This window comes from Jatropha curcas, chromosome 1, assembly GCF_041381405.1.
Source record: "Jatropha curcas cultivar XTBG-Jc1 chromosome 1, XTBG_Jcur_1.0, whole genome shotgun sequence".
Lineage (NCBI taxonomy): Eukaryota > Viridiplantae > Streptophyta > Magnoliopsida > Malpighiales > Euphorbiaceae > Jatropha > Jatropha curcas.
The window spans coordinates 28,133,513-28,156,042 of record NC_143151.1 but is presented as its reverse complement, the minus strand read 5'-3'; the positions used below and the strand labels follow the sequence as shown (position 1 = coordinate 28,156,042).

The 22,530-nt window shown below is 36.2% G+C and overlaps 2 protein-coding genes across 21 annotated transcripts; both read right to left on the bottom strand.

Annotated features, from left to right (window-relative positions):
* Window positions 1-663: 663 nt before the first annotated feature.
* LOC105630131 (uncharacterized) lies at window positions 664-12,369 on the bottom strand. 20 transcript variants are annotated; one of them, XM_037641532.2, is made up of 20 exons: window positions 12,145-12,362; window positions 11,854-11,934; window positions 9,553-9,722; window positions 9,073-9,461; window positions 8,930-8,993; window positions 8,472-8,836; window positions 8,337-8,397; window positions 7,846-8,246; window positions 7,683-7,749; window positions 7,135-7,601; window positions 6,993-7,062; window positions 6,562-6,908; window positions 6,046-6,481; window positions 5,864-5,961; window positions 5,646-5,719; window positions 4,442-4,586; window positions 1,983-2,127; window positions 1,267-1,394; window positions 927-1,047; window positions 664-852 (listed from the first exon to the last, which is right to left on the bottom strand). In XM_037641532.2, exons 3-20 carry the CDS (start codon window positions 9,608-9,610, stop codon window positions 812-814), a joined length of 3,477 nt encoding a protein of 1,158 aa, XP_037497460.1. In that variant the 5' UTR covers window positions 9,611-9,722; window positions 11,854-11,934; window positions 12,145-12,362; the 3' UTR covers window positions 664-811. The 20 variants fall into 20 exon arrangements, with proteins under 20 accessions (XP_037497460.1, XP_020533479.1, XP_020533480.1 ...); XM_020677820.3 differs by having other exon boundaries at window positions 9,553-9,638; XM_020677821.3 differs by having other exon boundaries at window positions 12,192-12,362.
* A 1,565-nt stretch (window positions 12,370-13,934) lies between these two features.
* On the bottom strand, window positions 13,935-19,108 carry LOC149499294 (uncharacterized). Its single transcript, XM_089722506.1, has 3 exons — window positions 18,004-19,108; window positions 15,981-17,860; window positions 13,935-15,863 (listed from the first exon to the last, which is right to left on the bottom strand). The coding sequence occupies exons 1-3, from the start codon at window positions 19,106-19,108 to the stop codon at window positions 13,935-13,937; spliced, it is 4,914 nt and encodes a 1,637-aa protein (XP_089578632.1).
* Between the last annotated feature and the right edge of the window lie 3,422 nt (window positions 19,109-22,530).

Genomic DNA, 22,530 nt, shown 5'->3' with positions numbered 1-22,530 from the left:
CCTCTCTTTAACGTTCATTGTTTTTGCTTTTGTAGCTTTCTTCCATATAATAACTATTAGCAAGCCATTTCCACTTTTGTAGCTTTCACAAGTATCAGAGTCAAAAAAACAAAAATTAATATTTAATATAAATGGCAATCATTGGACTTGCAAGCTCAAACATATATGTCTAATTTTACTGATTCGTACTCCTTCCATTCACAAATTTAATTCTGCTGAATTATAACCAAATATTCGTTAATTTAATTAAATTACTCTTCAGAAAATTTTATATATATAATTATTGTATTTTTTAATATAAATAAAAGAAAAATTAAAAAAATTTCATTAGTTATCAATAACTATTTTCACAATAACTACTATTTATAGACCAGAAAACTATCCTAAACTTATATTTATAAACAGAGGAAGCATTTTTTAAATCAGCTTTCACCTGATATTTTAAAGTGTTTTGGGTTTTTACTTGCCATAGAAAAGGAAAACATTATTTTTTGGAAATAATGCTGCTAATTGGCAATGGACAGATGGGAATTAAGAATTTTAGATTATCTGTAAAAAATAAAAAAAGATTAATAAATTTAAGAAAATGCTCTGCACCCAGTCTTTGACTATGACTGCTGCCGAGCTGTCTCAATTCTGACGATAAACTATTAAATAGTGAGATATTTGGTAAAGCCTAAGGCGTTTACTTCGCTACTATATATTAATAGGTAAAAATAATACAGCAAGGCGCCATATGAATGCTACTGCCTACCAGACACCAGCCTCCACCCAACCGTTTGATTAACTCATTTCTATGGATAATCATGCACTAGATAGAAATATTGTCTACTGATGCCAAACAAAAAGCAACTGCAAAAAAATAAAAAAAAATAAATAAAAAAAACTCATACAATATGGTATTTAAATTTCACTTTTATACGAACTCCATAAATCCAAGTCATCATCTTCTTCTTGTTCATATTTTGAAGGATCTCCTGCATCTCCTTGATCTTCTTCAACTGCTGCTTCCTCATCCCATTCACATTTTGCCGCTTCTGCTTCCTCCTGCAAGCACATTAGTGAATGAATTTGTAATATGTGAATTTTTATTTTTCTGTGAATCAAAAAATAGCATTTGAACTAATCATTTTGGAACATTTAATCCAATTTCTTCCGACATTTAATTGAGGAATGTAGAGACAGAAGTAACTTTTCTCCAGAAATCTAGCAGTACATAGCATTGCATCGTCTAAAGGAACATAGGGTAAAGAATAGAAAGCATACATTGGTTTCAGGATTCAACTCTGTTTCCTCATCTGTTGGACCGATCATGTCATCTCCATTAGACTCCTGTTCTGCCTGAGCAGCAACTTGTTGCAGCTGCTCAATCACTTTCTCGAAATATGAATTATCTGTGAGAGAAAAATGTCAAAACACCATATTTTCAGCAGAACATTTTACTTTATAAAATTTTAATTCTTCTGACTTGCTCCCAGGAAAGTCGAGCAGAAACTGGTACATCAGTGCTTCTTATGTCTCATCTTTTACTGTGCGTGGACAGTATTGACGATACAGCTTTTAGAGTTTACATATTAGATTTAGCCAAATAGACACATCATTGCATAATGAAATACAAATTATTGCATACTGAAAAGGACAAGTATACTTCCAGGGAATCTAATTTCAATATCAAGCTACATCAATGAATTATTTTCAAATGCAAATTCAGCAATAAGGCCTATGGCCTGTCAGTGACCATCATTGATGAGAAGTCCAGAAAAATCCCTCAAGTTGAGAAAAACACCTCAATCTCAAAATTCCATGTCCACTTTTCAATTTAATGAACAGTCAACTAATTCAGGGAATACTGTGCAAAGATTACTATAAATTGAACTCAGACTGACTCCACCTTGAAAATATAGTGCAATTGTTTTACCTTAACTCAGAAAATAAACTAGAGAAAGGTTGTTGAGGAGGGGGAGAATGAGAAATGGTCTCACCTTTAGCGCGAGTGTTCAGAGCTTCAGAAAGCCTTAATGGATGTTGACGCTCTTCCTTCTTATATTTCAGCTTAATCTGATGACGTGTTCGCCCAGGAAAAAGTTGTTGTATCAATGATAGATCAGTCCCAAATTGCCGAATTCCCTAAAGCACATATTATATATATATCAGCTAAAATCTTAAATTAGGAGAACAGCCCAGTAAGGCATTGGATTACATGAAGAGTCAAAATAATACAGTATGGATCAAGAACCTTTTGATCTCCAAAGATGTCAATATCTCTATACTTTTGAGATATCAAATGGATAAGATTTTTGTTGGAGAAATATAGATTTTTTTTTCCCCGCCCTATTCCCCATCTCTAATTTACATGTTCACATGAAAAGGAAAAGAATGTTGAAATTTATATCATTCCTCTCCCACTCTTTCTTGAATCTTCACCTGTCCATTTTTATTTCCAGCTTCTTTATACCACTTGTATGTGCAATAGAAAAAGGGTGAAAGCTCACCCCACTGCTAAGTCCAACTAAACAGCAGGCATACCAAAATAAGCTTAATCAACTCTACCACACAAGGCCAGGAAACATGACCGTGACATGTGGAATCGTGAAAGCATTGACATTTAAAACAGAGTCACAAAAAGTTGCTTTGCTACAAATAAAAACCATTGCATGAGTGCAACTGAGCCACTCTAGGGTTAGATTCAGAAGCTTGGAGGTAACAGCAACTAGAGAAAGATGGTGTTAAATACGCATGTAATGGATGTAGGATGATTTAAATAGTCAGAACAACACAGCATTACTCTGCAAATAGCCGGTTGCTGTATTGATGAAGAGGTTTTCTCTGCTGAAGGAACACAGTTGCTGACCTCTTCAAACCCACTCACCCACCCCCCAACCAAATGCATACAACACCATCACCCATCTCCTTTCTAACTTTCTACCAGCCTTACTGTAAATGTTCTTTGCCAGAAAAGAAATGAAGTGTAGAGGCAACTAACATCATCTGGTCAACATTTATTTTCAAAATGTGGTAAAATGTGGAAAGAAATCAATTCAGACAGTCTTAATCTTGCTCATGCAAATAATACTTGTCAGCTGTCAAGTGGTTAATGTACACTCTTCAATAACACTGCCCCAACCCCCTTGGTTTTCACTCTCTGTCTCAGTGTATGTCTCAGGAATAACAAATAAATTAGAAATATAGTTGCAATTGGAAGGCCCATGAGGCATCATAGAGGGAGCATGAGATAACATGAGAATCTTCTCAGTTTTATTAATAGTTTAAAATAACAGTGTAGCAGTGTTCTCCTATTGAATATAGACGTGAAAGAGCTTAGCTGATGGCTAGACAGAATGTTGATTCCCTACTAAGTTACGGGCAAGATTCCAAAAATGTGCATAAACTGAAGAAACGGCTAAGAAAGAATCCTATAACAAATTAAAGGATTACGAACTGGTCATTAATCAATAGCTCTGTCCAGGGTATCTCTTTAGAGAGACTACCATTAGTACTCAATACCTGTGTAAAACTCTCAAAGCATTTACACATCTTTCTTTTTCCTACATGGAGAACCATATTTGAAGGGTAAAATATATATAATTGGGCGCCTAAATTATATCCTAATTAACACTTATGTCCCTGTATTTTTGAGAAATTACTATGACATTCCTAACATTTACTAACTCACTATCAAGTCTTTCCGTCCAAAAAACAACACTTTCCATCCAAAATATGAGCATACTCCATACAAAAGTGCGTTTGACTAATGGTAAAGTGTTGACTTTTTGGACGAAAGGCTTTGATAGTAAGTTAAGCAAAAGTTAAGGACATCATAGTAATTTCGCAAAAACAAAGGGATGGAACTGTTAATTAGAATATAATTTGAGGAACCAAGTGCATTTTAGTCTTATTTCAAACTAAAGCATTGACCATCCAGGGGATTAGAAAATAAAGACGAAAATCATATAGATAATTAAAATCAAAGAAACTTGAAATCTCTCCTGACAATGAAGAACCAAAATCAACATGAACATTCCCTTGACAGAAATAATAAGCTTATATCAAGATTTTAATTGACAGCAGGAACACCAAGAAGAGACTAGGAGACCAATGAACCCAATCACTCGACCAGTACAGCAATCCACTATATCTACCATGCATCATTCCTGTGCCCAATGTATATGGTAGATGGATACAGCACCCCCACCCCCCACAAAAAGAAAAAGGCGTAGGGCAGCACATGAAATTAACATATCACAATGCAGAACAAGTTGCAAATATATCTGAGCGCATGCTAGAGACGTCGACAAATAGAGAGTTTAGACATGAGTCAAATGGAACTATCAACATCAAAATCTGAAAAAGACACATCTATTTACTCTTTTTCAGCGATATATTTGAGGCATCATACAAGATATAAATATCTTAATGAATGGAGAACCAGAGCTACATATACCTCATAAAACAATTCAGTGTCCTGTTTTGACCATCTTGCAATGGGTGTTTTGTCCATGAAAGAATGGTAATTGAATAAGGAGTTTGATTGGTCATCAGCATAGCCTCCATCTTGCTCTGTGTCCTCTTCATTATGAGAACCTTCTCTATGGAAAGAATTAGAGGTGCAGAGTATAAGCCCATTGGATACATCCTATAGATTAACTTCCATAAAGATTTAAAGTAACTGGGTCTAATTGTCTAAAAATATTTGTAAGAACCAGCATAACATGTATAGTTCCTATCTGCAAGTGCAATGTTGCAGAAAACAGGCATATTCTTTAGAGAAACACTTTCCATTACATACGATCATCTGTTAGTGGTCCATGGCAAAAAGTCTTCATTACATACATACACACATACACACACACACACACACACACACACACACACACACACACGCAAGCACACACGAGTGTGTGCGTGCGTGCGTGTGTATAGATATATTATTTTTGGCCTAATGTAATCTGCAAATATCAAAGCAAAAACTAGACCAGCACATTACTGCATTGTCCTCTGAATAGTTTTTCCTTAGGTTCTAAAAAATAGAAGCATGCTTTACGTGGATCATTCATTTTAATTTAGTTTTCATTGAATATTAACAGCGAGTTCATGCCAGATGTTGATCACAAGTAACACGACAGGTAATATCTCAATAGCACATTAGTCCTCAGCGAGCCAATAATTGCAGTTTGTATGTTATATAAGGATTTTCCAGATTTCTATTTGTTTTTTTGTGTGTAAATGGGACAAGAATAATATGCTGTTGGCTTTTGTTTAAACAAAAGTTTCAATTTATCAGATTTCAAAACCAAGTTGAATTTTGGCCCAACACAGAATCCAATAATCAGATATGCGCACGCGCACGAAAACATAAACTGGGTTTGGATTCTAAAAGCTTTGAATAGCAATCCTACGGCCCTGGTCCCAGAAGCAATTGGTAAGAGTATGCAACAACAACTAAGCTTGAGCGTACAGATCGTAAACAATATGTCATTCTAACTGTGCAAAAAGCCAGTAAACTGTTGCTTTCATTTACATCCAGAATGTCGGGGATACATTATACACATGTTAATTCAGATGCAACAATTTCATACAAAATGATCAGAACAAGTAACACAAGAACATAAAAGTCAGATATCTATGCCTCACCATTAATTCCATACCTTTCACTAGCTAAGGCATCCTTTGATGCTTTTGCTTTGGCTGCAGCATCCTTTGCCTCTTTTGCCTCTTGTGCCTGAAAAAAAGAGGTAGTCAATCAGAGAAAACCAGAATGTTGTTATCAGCCAACAGTTAGGCTATTGAAATGCTATTGATGAAGAAATTGTAGTTATTTCAAAACAAAAATAACATCATAACAGCTAGGGAACAGACTACATACAGCTAATTTCTCCTTATATCCAGCAAGCAAAATAATATCCTTGAAAGGCATTCTTTGATAATCAACTTCATCCTCTGGTATGCTAAGCAAATCTTTCACTGCATAGAAGAATGAAATTAAGTAACATAAAGATGTGAAATTATAATTTTCAATTTTAACTGACACATAAATATTGAAACTACATCTGCTTTTTCGACGAGTGGAATGAGAAAACTTCTTGCGCGGTTTTTGAGTTTGTTCCGGCACATCATTGTCAGTCTTTCGTCTTCTAACTGGTTTTGTCCTCTCACCCACAGGTTTCTTTGACCTTTTTGAAGTTCTTTTTTTGCAGGATGTGTTTTCCCCTCCATCTCCATTACCATTATCTTCATCAACTCTATAATCATAGTCATTATCTTCTCCATCTGCATTAGAATTACTAGGCGGTTCAGAAGGGAAGCCATCGCTATCATGAGCTTCATCTCCTGAGGAGTCAACAAGTTGCATAGAAGCAGTCCTTTTTCTCAGTCTCTTTGATGATTCTTCACTTTCATTCATCCCACTGGCTAAGGACGATTGTTTGAACGTCTGAGAAGTGTTTGATACAGAAGAAGATTTTCTTTTTCTACTCTTAGAACTCTGAGAAGAAAACACAAACAAGTCAGAACCAGATCAACTCAAGCTTAGTGAAGCATTTTATTTATTTTGAAGAAAGTTACCTCCATTTCAGGCACTTCAGGTAAATCTTCTTGGTGCAATAAATTTCTGTCACTGGAGTGAGAAGCTTCCGTGAGGTTTGTTTGTTCTTCGTTCACTGGAAACTCAGAAAAAGTAGGATCTGGAGAAACGAAGTTGCCAAAGCTCATAGAGGAATAATCAAAAACATCATCTGATGGGTAGGAAGGAATAGAACCCTCATTGATGTATAAAGGTACAGAAGGAACAAAGTGACTGTCTGAGGTAGGCACGGCAGACTCAAGTGCATCTGGGGGAAATATGCTAACAGTAGGTTTCTCTTTCCCAATTTGTTCTTTGAGTTTTGGCTGGAATTTTCTGGTGGAATGCTCTGAAATCAACAAAAATTTGTGCGAAATCAAAATACAACTCAGAAGAATGTGCCATATAGTACAGACAGCTAGTTTAGACATACCAGATACAATGGTGGAATCAGTTAGAATATCTGGATTTTCCAAGTTAGGAAAGGACCCTGACTCCTGAAACTAACCAAATGACAATTAAATCACTATGAACTTTCAAAAAAGAATAGAATTAACATAAGTAGGGGTCCTCACCTCTGGCTCTGGCCTTTCGTTATTGGTCTGAACAGCAGCTTCGTTACAAGTCACTGCATCTAAGTTTGCCACATCACATGCTCCGGGTACTGAAGAATTAACAGAACTAGGAACTAAACTTCCAGATTGTCCCTCTGTCTCCTTGTTTGAAGCACCTGTATGCAGAGAATCGATGGCCACTAACTGGGAAGAATTTGCCAATCCTGAACTCCTGTCTTCATTGGATAAGTAAACTCCAGGATTTGAATAATCATCAATTCTCAATGGCTCTTTGCTTTCCATGTTCTCCAATGTAGTTAAAGATGAATGCACTGGATCTATCAGTCTATCATCTCCAGTATCAACAAAATTAGCAGACTGCAGGTTATCTGAGGCATTTGTACTAGAAACAGCAAGAGCAATTGCCTCAGATTTTCCCTTCCTAGGCCGGGCCTTCACTCTAGGTTGAAATTTGCCTCCAGTCCGTGCTGCAACAGAAACTAATATCAGCTAGAAGCACAAAAGTTCATGATATAACAGAAACAGAAAATTGCAGAATTGTTAGTCACCATTGCCTATAGCAGGTGGCGGAACGATATCAGCAAATGGATCCAAATCAAGCATCATTGAATCAACCTACAACCAACATAATTTTAGCCATAAATAAATTACGGAAATGATCCAAATGCAACTTGCAATAGGAAGCAAATATAAAATTACATATCTACCTACCTCTATTGCAGATTCTAAGAAAGAAGAATGCCCTGGACCATAGCTTTTGGACCTCACCTCTGCAAGCTTAGCATCTTTGGAGCTAATATCCTGCTTGTGTGCAGGTTCTTTGGATGAGGGGTTTACTAATTCCAAGTTATCATCAGGGAATAGAAATTCATCATCCTTTAGAGGTTCCTTTCTATCAATATCCAGAGGCAAAGATGAACTAACTGGGTCCATATTTTTATCCATGAAATCAACAGATTGAACAGATTGTGTCGTATGTGTGTCAACCAAAGCAAGTGCAGCAGGTTGTTCCATTGTTAAATTAGAAGGCAACGGAGGGAATGGCACAGGAATTTCATTTTTGGACTCGGTCTTAGCATTCGGCTTAGGTTGAAACTTTTCATCAGCCCTAGCTGCAACAGAAAATCTAGTTCTCAATTCCCATATACAAGAACAGATTTTCATATGCAAAAAACTGATGATGTCAGTAACGTGTAACTTACAATTAATTGCACCAGGAAGCATAATATTTGATGGATCCAAATCAAACTCCAAGGAGCCTACCTAAAACCAAATGAAGTTTCAGGATCATATAGACGCAACTACAGGGATATAAGAAACAAGAGAGCAATTCTTACGTCTTCAACTGATTTCACAAAGCTAGAGTTCCAATTACCATTACCATCGAATCTTGTAGCCTCTGAATCCAGAGCATCCATTGAGCCCACATTCTCCATCCTTGCAAGCAAGAGGTTTGTTGCTTCCAAGCTCCCTTTTTCATGTGAGGATGAACCATCAAAATCTTTCAAAGGCTCTCCATCCACAAAAGTTGTAGTCAAGGACAAAGATACCGGTTCCCTATATCCATCATCTGCCACATCAACCAATTGAAGAGATTCTGACTTATTATTTGAACCATCAGGAATTTTCAAGCTGACTGATGTGAAAGTTTCATCAGTGGGTTGAAGTTCAGCCTTAGGTTGAGACTCATAACCAACACTCTCTGTGTAAAATCATAGATGATATTGTATCCCATCATGCAAGGATGGATTCTCATGTAAGGGATGATAGCAAGGCACACTGCACAATAACTTACCTTTGCTTGCAGTATCAGAAGCAATGCAGGCAAGAGAGTCCAAATCAAGCTGTAAAGAATCTGCCTAAAATTAACAGAAATTCAGCACAGTAATTAAACTAGTCAATCATTCATTTTTTATAGAATTAATCGTAAATATTGACCTCTTTTATTAACAACATAGAATCTTCATTGTTGTTGCTACTACTCACAACAATCTCTGAAGGCACGACATCTGGAGAAGCAATATACTCTCTTGCTGTGACAAGTGAGCCTGAAGAGTTCACTGGCTTAAATTTCAGGTTACCTTTATCGTTCTCCAAGTGTTCTTTAGTCTCAATTAATGCTGGTGAAACTAAAGAAGAATCAACTGGACTTGTCAATCCATCATCCACAGTATCAATTGACCGAACAGATTTTGTTGTGTCCAAGGTTGTTGAAAATGATGAAACATCCTTGGCATTGCTTGGGAGCGTAGAAGAACGTGATGAAGATGTTCCCTTCTTTGGTCGTGGTTTGGCCTTCGGTTGAAACTTCCCTCCCGCTCGAGCTGCTAAAAAATTTAATGACAAATGAACCACACCTCACAGTAAAAGAAGTCAAAAACAAAGCCACAATACAATGATTTCCAGGGCAGCACTTACCATGCACAGAAGACGGTTGATTAAGTATATCCTCAAAAGGGTCCAAATCAAAATCCATCAAACTCGCTTTGCACTAATATTGATATCTAGAATCATGAGGCAAGAAATCATCTAAATTATGGAGAAGCTTGAGTGAAAAACAGTAAAGCGACCATTGTTCTTCCAGCAAGCTATGGGAATGAAAATAAATAAACATGAGCTGGTAACCATTGATCTTATTAGGTAATTGGAAGTATTACTCTCGAACTGCCAATTCTGGGTAGTGCATTCAAGGTTTTTTGGAATGAGATAGATATAAAACAAGATTATCTCAACAACTTCAGCTAACTAACACTAAAATTATTCAAAAGAGTTGGACATCAATACAACATAAATCACTCCAATGACAACAAAGAATACAATGAAACTCTGATATCAGCCAAAACTGTAAAAAGGTAAGCAAAAATCCCAATCGATCAAAACCAAAATAAGCAAACAATGGGACATTGAAAATTAAAATTCAATCACCAATAAAATAAATTAAATTCGCCGATTAAACAAAAATAGCGTTTTCAGAAAGAGAGTGCAAGCCTACAACGTTAGCAATAATAGACTAAACTAATAATTTAACAACACATCATATCTCTTATAATTTGACAATTAAAATATTAATTTTCCATCCTCTCCTATATACCTTCAGTCCTGCCTTTTTGCTGGCCTCTGCTTCTAGCCAATCAACATTTCTAATGCTCTCTTGCCTCTGCATTGGCACCTTTGGCTTCATTTTCTATCCGTTCCAATCACTATTTTAAATAACAATAACAATTTTGTTTTGAATACTAGAAGAAGAGGCACAAGGTTGTTTGGGTTTATAGGGATTAAAACTGTGCTTGGCTCTGTCCAACTAAGAATTTCTCCTCTGACTGTCTCCATGCTTTATTTGCAATTTTCAAAATTCAAATACATGCTGTGTTATGTTCGTAATAGTTTTTGTAGGAAAAACGTAGAAATTTCAGGCCCTGTTCATTTTTGGAAAAGAGTTCTCTGTTGGCTATTTTCCACTTCAGTAGAAATAGAAAAAAGAGCAGATTAGTTCATGTGCAATAATTGGAAAATTATTTTCTAACTCTAGAAAATGAAAGAAGTATTCAAATTACAATTGTTTTTCATACTTTTATTTTATATTTTTCATATTTTTTATCTCAAAAATTTTTATTTTAATTTTTCAAATTAACTTTTTTCTCATAAACATAAAGATTGCTGCATAAAAGAAAACAGTAATGAAAGCGTGAGGTGTATTTTTCCCCATAAATATAAAGATAGGCCACTTGTAGATTATATAAATGCATGAATTAGTAAGGGTAATTATAAATGAATTATATTTTTAACAAAAAAACCTTTTAAATGTTTTAGTTAGTATTGTTAAAAAAAAAAAAAAACTTTTAAATAAGACAGTCAAAATTAGAGAGATGATACAAGAGAGTTTTTATACATAGGATTATAGGTTAATCATGAATGAACCCTGTTGAAGAGGCGAAATAATGATTGTTAACAAGATGTTAAGCTTCCACTTATGTTTGTTAATGGGCCAATCAATAATAATAATAATAATAATAATAATGCACTAAGGTCATCTCAGGAGGACCCTTATTAATCAATCATTTTGTCTTGGCAAGCTAATGTGAGATGTTTCTTACAACTTCTATTAACCCTCTGCCGTCATTTACATTAATTTCTAGCAGAGTCCATGATACAAGTGAAACAATAATCCTTGATCCTTCAATAATATTACAGAATTCCATTTCAAGTGACAAAACCCACATTGACCCTTCACTTAGACTGCTCATATATATATATATATATATATATACACATATAACCAGGCCATGCAATTAACCATTGCTCTGAAAAAACCAAAACTTACTCTATATCCTAGATAAAACGAAAGCCCCGACCAATCCTCTTTAACTTCTCTAACACAAATCAAGTACTTCGTAGAAAACCAAGTAACAAACCTCAATTTCCTTTTTTGTCTATCATTCTAAACTTTAACAACACAAGAAAGCTTATATTACAACCAGCTATACAATAACTGACAAACTGATGTTTGAATTCAGAAAACAATCACACACCCAAATAGCACCAACCGTCATCAACTCGCTAACCAAATAAACAGTCTTAGTAGAACAACCATTATCGCTACTAAAAACCCAAATGGAATCAAACACGCATAAGCACAACTACTCAATTGTGCTTCAAATAAACCAATACCAGATAAAACAGAACCAGCTTCAATCCAATGGGGGATTAGCAGTAGCATACCTTTTTGATTAACCAGATGAGGATTAGCTTGCTTTTACTCTTTTTGAATCAGAATCAGCAGGCACTCTGTTGAAGAAAACTCTATGCAAAAATAGAAACACAAAATCAAGACAGCAACAACAAACTAAAGAATTTACAAGAAAAACAAAAATAAGAAGAAAGCCAAAACCATAAAAGACAGAATCTCATATAACTGCCTAATCCAGTAGTCCCAAACTCAAATTCCCAATTGGTCTAATCTACCTCCAATCTCAGTTAAATTTAATTAAATTTGAATTCAATAATTCTTACGAGCAACCAATCAATTTACGAAGGAAGAAAGAAAGAAAAAGCCCGACCACCAAGAGGCGAGCTTGAAGACAACTATGAGCGAAGTTGGGGAGACGCAGCGACGAAGGAGAGAGCTAGGACTCGATTTAGTGGTGAGTGCGAAAGAGACAGAGGTTAGGGTGCACGAGAGCGAAAGATCAGAGAGAGAGGGAATTTGATTTTAATTACCAAAGTCCCAGCGCGTTTGTAGAGCTAATCAAAACGTGGTTTCGAAAAATTAAAATTTCTTTGTAAAATTGGAAAAATGAAAATTTCTATTTTCTTGGAAAATAATTTTAAAAAAAATGAACACGATAACTGTTTTTGTAGATTTTTTTTTTTAATTGAATATTTTTCTTACCAATTAACGGGCGCTTGATCTTTTCTCCATTTTTTTCTAATTCTTTCTCAGCAATCAAATGGTGGCTTAGGTTGTATATTTTTTTCATGCATTATCTGTTACAAAATTGCCAATAAAAATTAATTTTTATTATCAATTATCTCATATAAGCTTATTTGCAGAAATTTGTACTTCGAATAAATTATATATATATATATATATATATATAATATAGCCTCTGTTGTGTCAGCTACTATGAATCATCAATTATGATATTTTCAGTGTTTGTTTAAAGGGGAGATTACTTTACCGAATTGTTTGTTTAGGAATTAATTTTTCTATCTAAGAGGATTTTTTTGTGTGTTTTCCAAATGACTTGTAAAAAATAACATATTCTTCGGTTTGCAAAAAATAGTTGTTAGTTATTCTATTAGCTGTTATTAGCTGCTAACTTTTAGTTGTTTTATATAACGGTTTAAATTAGAAATATTCGGTAAAAATAATTGTTTAATTTTAAAATGATAAAAAATAATATTAGTTGTTTAATTTGAGAGAAAAAAACAATGGTTATTTTTGTCAAAAAAAACTAATTAATCTCTGTTGAAACATGAAGCGTTACAGTATTTAATATCAACCTCCGAAAACTATTATAAAAATTATATTACTAAATGGTACGGTTAATAGAGAGAGTTAGTTCAAAAGCTGTTCCTAAACAAGTTTAAATTTGTATAGATATTTTTTTTATTAGATGATTATAAGTAAGAACCTCTTCTCCTCGATTTTGCAAGTATTTCAAACCCAATTTCTATTGTGTGATTTTAGCTTTGGTCGGCAGTACTTTTTTCATATAGTGTTTAATGTTTTAACTTTTTAACTAAAGTCAAAACATCAATTAAGAGAATTAGCGGAACGTTAATTATTTATTAATTATAATATTTAAAATACAATTTAATTGGTTATTAATAATATCATCAGAACATTTAAAATTTCAGTAAGGACATTATAGTTAATTTCATTATTCTCCTTGTTCCTACTTTTATATATAGTATAGATAGATTGATTTGTTGTAGAAACAAATCATAAATGGAAGGGATAATTATATCTTTGGTATTTGAACTTTCACTTTTTTTTTTCTATTTTAGTATCTCAACGAAAAACGAAAATAATTAAGTATCTAGATTCATAAAATTTTGCAATTAAATGTCTCCAAATGATGTGATAAATCGAAAAAGTGATTATACTCGTGTGAGACGCATGTTTAATGATGTGGCAGCTGACCTGGCGACAAACTGCTGGATTTTTTGCCATGTAATGCGTAGCTGATGTGAAATTGGCTATGTAACGCACAGATGACGTGGATTTGGCTTGAAATTCCCGTTATAGCCTCAATTCTTTTTTTTTTTTTTTTGAAGTTAAAATGGGAAATATTTTATTATGAAATCAAGAAATCAAGTAGAACAGGAGGTGGTATAGAATCCCAAACTCCCAAGCCAGCTTCGGAATGTGTTCCAACTGCTAACCTATGTGCAGCCACATTCGTAGACCTATAAATAAAATTACATTTGGCGACTGGTATCTCAGACAAAAGAGATCTGCAGTCCTGAATTATCAAACCAAAAGCAGACGAATCATTTGTAGAATCATTGTTGATGGCATTGGCAACTGACTGAGAGTCAGTTTCCAACAAAATATAATTCCATCCGTGATCCTTGATCCAGCTCAAAGCTTCTCGCACGGCGATGGCCTCCGCCACCGTAGCACTGAAAAATCCCGGAAATCTCCACGCTTTGCAAGCAATAAACTCAGAGGCTGAATTTCGAACTATTGTGCCAATACCCACATAACCAGTAGCCACTCCAGTTGAGGCATCTATATTCACTTTTAACCAATTAAACGGAGGTGAAGTCCAAGTACGATCAAAGGTGACTGGAGAAGGAACCACCGAACGATGAACCTGAGCATCCTTCCATGCTCGCCAAACTCCCGTAGCTAGAAGAATTACCGCCCCTGGATTCCTGTTTCTTTGGCGCCATACCATATCATTCCTAGTGACCCATAATGCCCAACACACCATAGAAATATAGTTCAAGTTCTCCAAAGTGGATGACGATGAGGCTTGCTGAAACCACTCCCCAAAAGACGTAGCCGAAGACCACCGATACCCAAGATGGGAAAGAGTCCAAACCTGTCTTGAAAAAGGGCAGTTGATAAGAATATGAAGAGTTGTTTCAGAGTGTCCAAGACATAGAGGGCAAATATCTTGAATGTCCATCCTTCTAGAGCGTAAATTTCTCCTACAAGGAAGAACATCACATACGGCACGCCAAATGAAATTAAGTGCTTTGGGAGGAATCTTCATCTTCCACAGTCGAGCCCAACATATAGAAGACATAAAATGTGATGCAAGAGGATTATGCAGAAGTAACCTGTAACCACTCTTGACTGTGTAAGTACCTTTTGCATCAAATTTCCAACAAACTCGGTCATCTCCCATCTGATTGCTTAAAGGAATAGAGAGGATACAAGCAACATCTCTTTCATTAAATAAGCGTCTAATTCGCTCAACATCCCATCTTCTGTGCGCAATAAGATCCGAAACCAAGAAAGCAGTATTATTTAGTGGTCGAGGAGTGGAGATAAAAGAACATTCTTCGTCAGGCAGCCAAGGAGAATCCCAAATAAATGTGTTGGAACCACTACCAACCCGCATATATAGTCCTTTTTGTATCAAACTCTTTGACCCCCAAATACTTCGCCAAACATAGCTTGGATTTGAGCCGAGATCAGCTTCCAGATAACTACAATTCGGAAAATACTTTGCTTTCAAAACGCGTGCAGCCAATGAATCCGGGCTTGCCATAAGCTTCCAGCCTTGTTTACCCAGAAGAGCTATATTAAATTCATGAATTTTTCGAAATCCAAGCCCTCCGAACAACTTTGGGATGGCCATTTTGTCCCAAGCAAGCCAATGAATGCCTTGAGAATAATTTCGCCCACTACCCCACCAGAATCGATTCATGATACGTTCTAATTCTGTACACAAAGTCTTGGGTAACAAGAAAAGACTCATAAGATAATTAGGTAAAGCCTGAAGAACCGTTTTTAACAGGACTTCTCTTCCCGCACGGGAAAGAGACTTGAGTTCCCATGAGTTTAAACGCTTCCACATTCGATCCTTTATATAATTAAAGACCTCTCTTCTGTTTCGCCCCATATGTGATGGTAGACCCAAGTAAGAACCTAAAGTATCCTTCTCTGTAACTTGAAGTAGGGAACATATTTGATGTCGGGAGTGCCGAGGGGTATTAGTGCTAAAAGTAATTGAAGACTTGTTGAAATTTATCTGCTGACCTGATTCTGCCTAATACATAGCCAAAATATGTTTGAGAGATTGTGATTCCTGAATTGAAGCCTTCAAAAACACCAAACTGTCATCGGCGAAAAATAGATGAGAAATTAATGGGCCACCCCGACAAACTCGAAAACCACTCAGAGTCCCATGCTGAGTAGATATCCGAATCATGTTTGATAAGCCTTCAGCACAGATGATGAACAAGTACGGGGATAAAGGGTCTCCCTGTCGCAAACCCCTAGTGGGAAGAATGGGCCCAAGCTCTCTATTATTCTGCAAAATCCAATACTTCACCGAAGTTAGACTAGACATGATAAGATTAATCCATAGAGCATTAAAACCCAAATTAGCTAGCATCAGCCGTAGAAAGGACCACTCCATTCTGTCGTATGCTTTGCTGATATCCATTTTGACGGCTGCAGAAAAATCAGAACCCCTAGTCTTCCTATGGAATGCATGTAAAGCTTCAAAAGCAACAATACAATTATCCTGAATATTTCTGCCCGCAACAAAGGCACACTGGCTTTCTGAAATCAGGAGCGGAAGGATAGTGCAAAGACGATTTGCAAGCATCTTGGTAATGATTTTTAACAGAACATTGCAAAGGGCAATCGGTCTCAAATCAGACATAGACTCGGGGGATGATGTCTTAGGAATCAAAACCAAACCAGTCTCATTCAGATGAGCAGGGATAGACCCACTGTGGATTATCTCGATACAATTCTGAGCTATATCATTACCTATAACATCCCAGTAGCCTTGGTAGAAGCCGGGATTGAAACCGTCAAGACCCGGGGCTTTGTCGGCCTTCATGTCAAAAACCGCTACCCGAACATCCTCAATTGAGTAAGGAGCTAACAAGAACTCATTTTGTTCCTCAGTGAGAACAGGCTGAATAAGATCGGAAACCAATGTAGAGGTGCAATTCTGGGAAGCAAACACATTAGTAAAGTAACGTACCATGAGGTCCTCTAACCCGGAATTCAAGTGACACCAGTTTCCAGATTCATCCCTCTGAGCAGAAATCCGATTTCGTTGTTGTCGAGCTGTAGCACGTCGATGGAAGAAACGGGTATTAGCATCACCTTCCTGTAACCAGAACTCTTTGGCACGTTGTTTCCAAAAAATTTCCCGTTGTAACAATAATTCCTGATACCTGTTCTTTGCCTCCAAAAACCGGACATTATCTCCTGCGGTACGAGAACCTCTTGTAGCAACTATGATAGCCATGCAAGTCGCAAATTCACCTTTCTGATAATGGCGAAGTTCTTCCCCCCAAATCTCAAGGAGTGCTCTGCACCGAGAAAGCCTATCACCCAAAGCCAAATTCACCGTCTCTAACCAACAACCCATAATCAGATTCTTACAAGCCGCCTCCCTCCTCCAGCTGTTCTCAAAACGGAATCGTCTAGCCTGAGCCCGAGGCATAAAGTGACGTAGTTCAAGGTAGATCGGGAGATGGTCGGATGAAGATTTGTCAAGAACCATAGCTCGGGCGTGAGAGAATTTTCGACGCCAAGAGTCAGTAGTCAAAATACGATCAAGTTTTTCCTCAATTAAATTGCCACTAGTGCGACCATGTTCCCAAGTGAAGGCATAACCAGACATAGGAAAATCATACAGATGTGCATCTGAGATAGCAGCTTGAAATCCCCGAATAAGATGAGTAGGATGAGGTCTTCCCCCTCTCTTTTCAGACGAACCAAGGATATCATTGAAGTCGCCTAAACACAGCCAAGGCAAATCACTGTGAGAAGCTAAAACACGAAGTAGCTGCCAAGAATTGTTTCTTCTGTTTCTATTTGGTTCACCATAAAAGCCTGTAAGTCGCGAAATACCAAAATGGGGCAAATCCACTTCAACATCTATATATCTAGAACAAGAACTAATAATATTAACTGACGAAACACCTTTCCATAATAATGCCAAACCGCCGCTATGGCCAACACAGTCAACATTAACAAAACCATCATAATTTAATAAAGTCTTTATTTTCGCAACTTTATCTGAATGACAAAGAGTCTCAATAAGAAAAATAAAAGTCGGCTTCTTATCATTTATAATGTCCCGTAAAGTACGTACTGCTCGTGGGTTGCCAAGCTCACGACAGTTCCAACTGATAGTACTCATGTTTGGCGGCAGGTCTGACTCGCAGAACCCGCCAATGGCCCATTTTTTGAAACTGAAGTCCTGCCCAAAACAGCTGGAGTATTATCATGCAACATGGTGGGCGCAAGTTCCATTCGTTTCCTTTTTGGATCTACCATGATAATGTCAAAACTATCACCTAATGCTGGGTCCACATTTGAGGTGTTCGCTGCTGACTTATCCACCATGGGAGTATAATCATCTCCGCAAATCATGCCCTCTAAAACAGCCATATCTCCTTTCCTATTCAAAATTTGAAAGCTTCCATCATTATTGGCTTTTTCAACACCAACATCATGAGTAGCCGTATCCCAGGACCCACCTGTCTCCTCCCTCAACCACCGTTCACCAATGCGCAGGCTTCGCCGGTTAGAAACTCGAATTTCCGGACCAAACTTTCTGACCAACGAAACACAGCCTTCGTTCAGAAGCTTACGACAGAATCGTTCAGTGTGCCCAAGGAAACCACATAGAAAGCATATACTGGGTAATCGTTCATATGCCAGTGTGGGATAGAACCAATTTCCAGCCTTTGCACGGAGCTTCAATGTTGGTCGAATAGGATTACGGATATCATGTAAATATTTCAGTCTCATATAGGATCGTCTTGGTCCTGTAAAATTATTGGGATCGGATTCTAGAAAAGAACCAAGTTCGTTGCCCAAACGGACTGCCACTCGTTCAGTCATAAACCCATTATCAAGTTTGTGAATCTGGACCCATAAAGGAGTTTCAAATAGAGAGATATCAGACAAAGTGATATTACCTTCAACAATTCCGAGAATCAAAAGTTGATTGTTAAAAGTCCATGGTGCCATATCAAGGACTCTGTCCACGTCCACCTTGTGGTAAAATTGAAAACGGTAAAGACCATTCCCCTCCTCGTTGACTGACATTCCCATGAAAGGCCTCCATAGAGAAGCAAGGGTTTGTTTCATAGCCTGGAAGTTGAGAGTTTTATCGGTAAGAAATCGTCCTACCAGACAGAGAGAGTTGTCAGAACCTGTAGAGAGTTCTTCGTCCTCTTCAAAAACTAGTCCATCATCTTCCTCACCGTTGACTGATAAGTTAGCCATCTCCACAGAAATATGTTGATCATCAGCCATGAGAAAAACTTGTCAATGACAAGACCAAAACCAGAAGAACTCTCTAAGAAGAGAGACGAAACAATTTTATAACTGTTAAATTAAATCAGTCGTTCGGCATTAAAGACTGATAATCACACCAATATTGTTAAGTAGCCACAAAAGTTTAGAAAATTTATAATTTTCTGTAAAGGAACTAGAAGTAGTCGTCAATATCCAAATCGGAACGTTGAGACAGAGAACACACAGAAGATGAAGTGGATGCCAAGATCGGTTGTGCAGCAGCTTTCAGTGGTTGTGTTAGCCGAAAAAATCATCAAAATAACAACGCAGAGAGAAGAAGATGTAGAGGAGAAGGTGGCACTGTTGAAGCTTGACGAGTAACAAGCAAATAGAGTTAAGAATGAGCATAGCCTCAATTCTTTGGACTTTAACAACCTCATTCCCTATAAATAGAATTTTCTTTTACATTGCAAGTAAGCCCAGTACCCTAATCTCCTATATTATGATTCAAATGCAATTAAAATCATTTTCTGCATCTTTTTAGTGGGTAATCAGGCATTAGTTAGATGGTTATGAACAGTAAAGTACATCATTCTGGAAAACACATGGACTCTGCTATCACCAAATAGGAAATTCACCATTTTCAGGAAACAAACTAAATTAATTAAAATTCAAATAATTATTAAAAGAAAATTTATCCAGAACAAATAAATTGTTTACTTAATTTTGTACTTATTTCCTTTAATTTGAACCAAGCCTCTGCACACTGTTTGTGAGCAGCAGCCAAATCATCTTTACAAGAGCAACCCAATTCAATGGGACTCCGGTTTCATGGCTATTGCTTTCCAGACCCAAATGGCAAATCCTCTCTCTACCTTAGCCAAATGCACTTTTATCTTAGCTAAACCATTACCATTTTCAATCTCCACTTCTACAGAGTAATCAGACACAGAAGCACCAGCCTAGATTCCAAAACGACACCATCGGTAATCTTAGGATCAGATATACAAACAAAACTGTAATCGTCATAAGAGCCATCCGTCGTCGAATAAAACTAAGAGTAGCAAGACCCATCATCTTCTGCATCAGAAAAACTGGTCCCATCGCTTTCGGCGATGAAGCGGCGGTGGCTTCCCGACTCCGAACCGACATGTGACATCTCCAGAGCTGACATTTCTTATTTATTAGGGACTTGGGTTGTTTTTTTCTTTTCTTATTTGGGTTTAAAAGACATAGAATCGAAGTATTTATAGTTTGAAGCTCTAAGTAATTTAAAGAAGTTAAAGAAATGGGTATTGAATTAGGTGACTCTGCAACTCCATTAATGCTTGCTTTCGCTAACCAAAATCAAAAGCTTCAAAAAAGGAAAAAAAAAAAAAAGAAAGAAAGAAAATGAAGAAAAGAACCCGTCGAATAATAAGAAAAAAAATTTATTGAAAAATGCTAAATGAAGTCTTTAATGGTATAAGAGACAAAAACTTGTGCTTTTGAAGAAAGAAGACTCGGACTAAGAACAGAATATGTACCAGAGAACTGAGAGGAGATTCAGATTTTATTGATTATAAGTTTAAAAAAAAAAATAATCGCAATAAAATTAGAGTTTATTGGAAAACTGAATTGAACGAAAAAAGAGTGTGGATGGAGTTGATTTTTAGGGATTTCATTGGTGATTCTTAGAAGGGAATGAGGTTGTTAGAATGCAATTAATGGAGGCTAGAACGCGAATTCAGGCTAATTCCACATCAGCTACGCGCCATGTCAAAAAATTCAGCAGTTTATCCCAAGTCAGTTGGGACATGTCCCAACTGATTTCACACCAGTATAATTATTTTTTCAGTTCGACACGTTATGGGGAGACACTTGATTAAAAAGGTTTAAATACTAAAAATATAATTATCCCAAAATGAAAAATGTTCAATCATAGAGAATCAAATATCCTAACTATACCTAGAAATAGATGTTATTTTCACCTAAATTTAAGTAATTCAAATATAAAAATGAGATTAAAAAAAATGCAGGTCCCCTTATGCCAAAGAAGAAAACTGAACATGACCCTGTTATAAGAATTGCATTTCATTACAGTTTCCAAAGCAAAGCCAAGAAGGCCTTAATTAGATGAATCCATGAGAAAAACCATTAAGAAGAAAACGCATTAAATTCTGAACAAATGGAAATATTTTTCACTCCCGTGTTTCGCTTCCCTTTCGACGTAGAGATTAGCCGAAGTTTTGCCCTATCTCCGACGCAGATTGTTGTCGCCAAAATTTCCCTCCTTTTGTCTTCAGCGGTCTCGCGCCTTTTCTTCATTTAATAGAATAAAATGGGCTTAAGGCTTGAAGCCCAATTTAGTCAGGTTTCAAAAAAGGGAGTTTTCGGCCCAAGAAGAGAAGACGGCTCTGGTTTTTTTTTTTTTTTTTCCGGATTAAAGGGAGCTCTAAGGCTCCAGAGGAGAAAGAATAGTTAATTAGCATACAATTGGCACTAAAAATATATGCTTTAAACATGTCACACCTTACCCTACTGTAAGACATGGCATGTCGCCCGTAATATAATTAATAAGCACTTAATTCTTATAAATGCTTACTAAGTATACTACAAGGGACTTAATCCTTTTAATTCCTTCATTTTTATATCTTGTAGCAAAATAATTTAGTTATTAAATATATATAACTTCTTTTGGTAGATATTAATCTCAATATAATTTCTTAAACATATTATAAAAAAAAACATAAAATAAAATGGTTCCATAACCCATAAGTCCATGGATGATTTAATTACATATTGGAGTCCTGTTCAAATCTTAGATACATAATAGAAATTAATTACTTTAATAGACTATAAATTTTCAAATTCATACAATCATAATTTACATGAATCTGCTCAAATATACATAAATGATCTGTTAATGTTTAATACATCATACATATTCCAAAAGAAGTCAAATATACAATAGCTACATCAGTAGCATACTATCTACATCAAATAAAAATGATCCTCTCTTGGTTCTTTTTCCTTTCCTTTACCTGCGATAGTACAAAAGCAACTATCGCTAAGCATATGGCTTAGTGGTGTACTAATAAAAATAATAAGGAATGACAATTCATAAATCCACCATGGTAAAGAAAATAAGAAACAAAATAAATCAATACCATTTAAATCATCAATTCATAATATAGTCTTTACAGCTTTTATAGAGTCAATTCTGAGGGCCATCAATGTCTAATGTGCACATCTAGACCTGCTATCTACAACCTCAATCTGTGATATGATTTCAACAGAAGAGGGAGCAATCTACAACCTCAACATGGAGGGAGAATTTCATATCAATCATATATCATCTAGTGATGATATCCATGTTCAATCGATCGTAATATCAACTTCAACAAATGAAATGATATTCGGGGTAATAACCATATCTATATCAGCTGTAAGACTTTTAA

Coding starts and splice junctions, on each gene's coding strand:
- LOC149499294 (XM_089722506.1), bottom strand. CDS start 19,108: ATGGCTGATGATCAACATATTTCTGTGGAGATGGCTAACTTATCAGTC. Junction 17,861..18,003: donor GCCATTGGCGGGTTCTGCGA/GTCAGACCTGCC, acceptor TTTGTCATTCAG/ATAAAGTTGCGAAAATAAAG. Junction 15,864..15,980: donor GGACTCTGAGTGGTTTTCGA/GTTTGTCGGGGT, acceptor GCTATGTATTAG/GCAGAATCAGGTCAGCAGAT.
- LOC105630131 (XM_037641532.2), bottom strand. CDS start 9,610: ATGGATTTTGATTTGGACCCTTTTGAGGATATACTTAATCAACCGTCT. Junction 6,482..6,561: donor CTGAAGTGCCTGAAATGGAG/GTAACTTTCTTC, acceptor TTTTCTTCTCAG/AGTTCTAAGAGTAGAAAAAG. Junction 5,962..6,045: donor CACTCGTCGAAAAAGCAGAT/GTAGTTTCAATA, acceptor TCTTCTATGCAG/TGAAAGATTTGCTTAGCATA.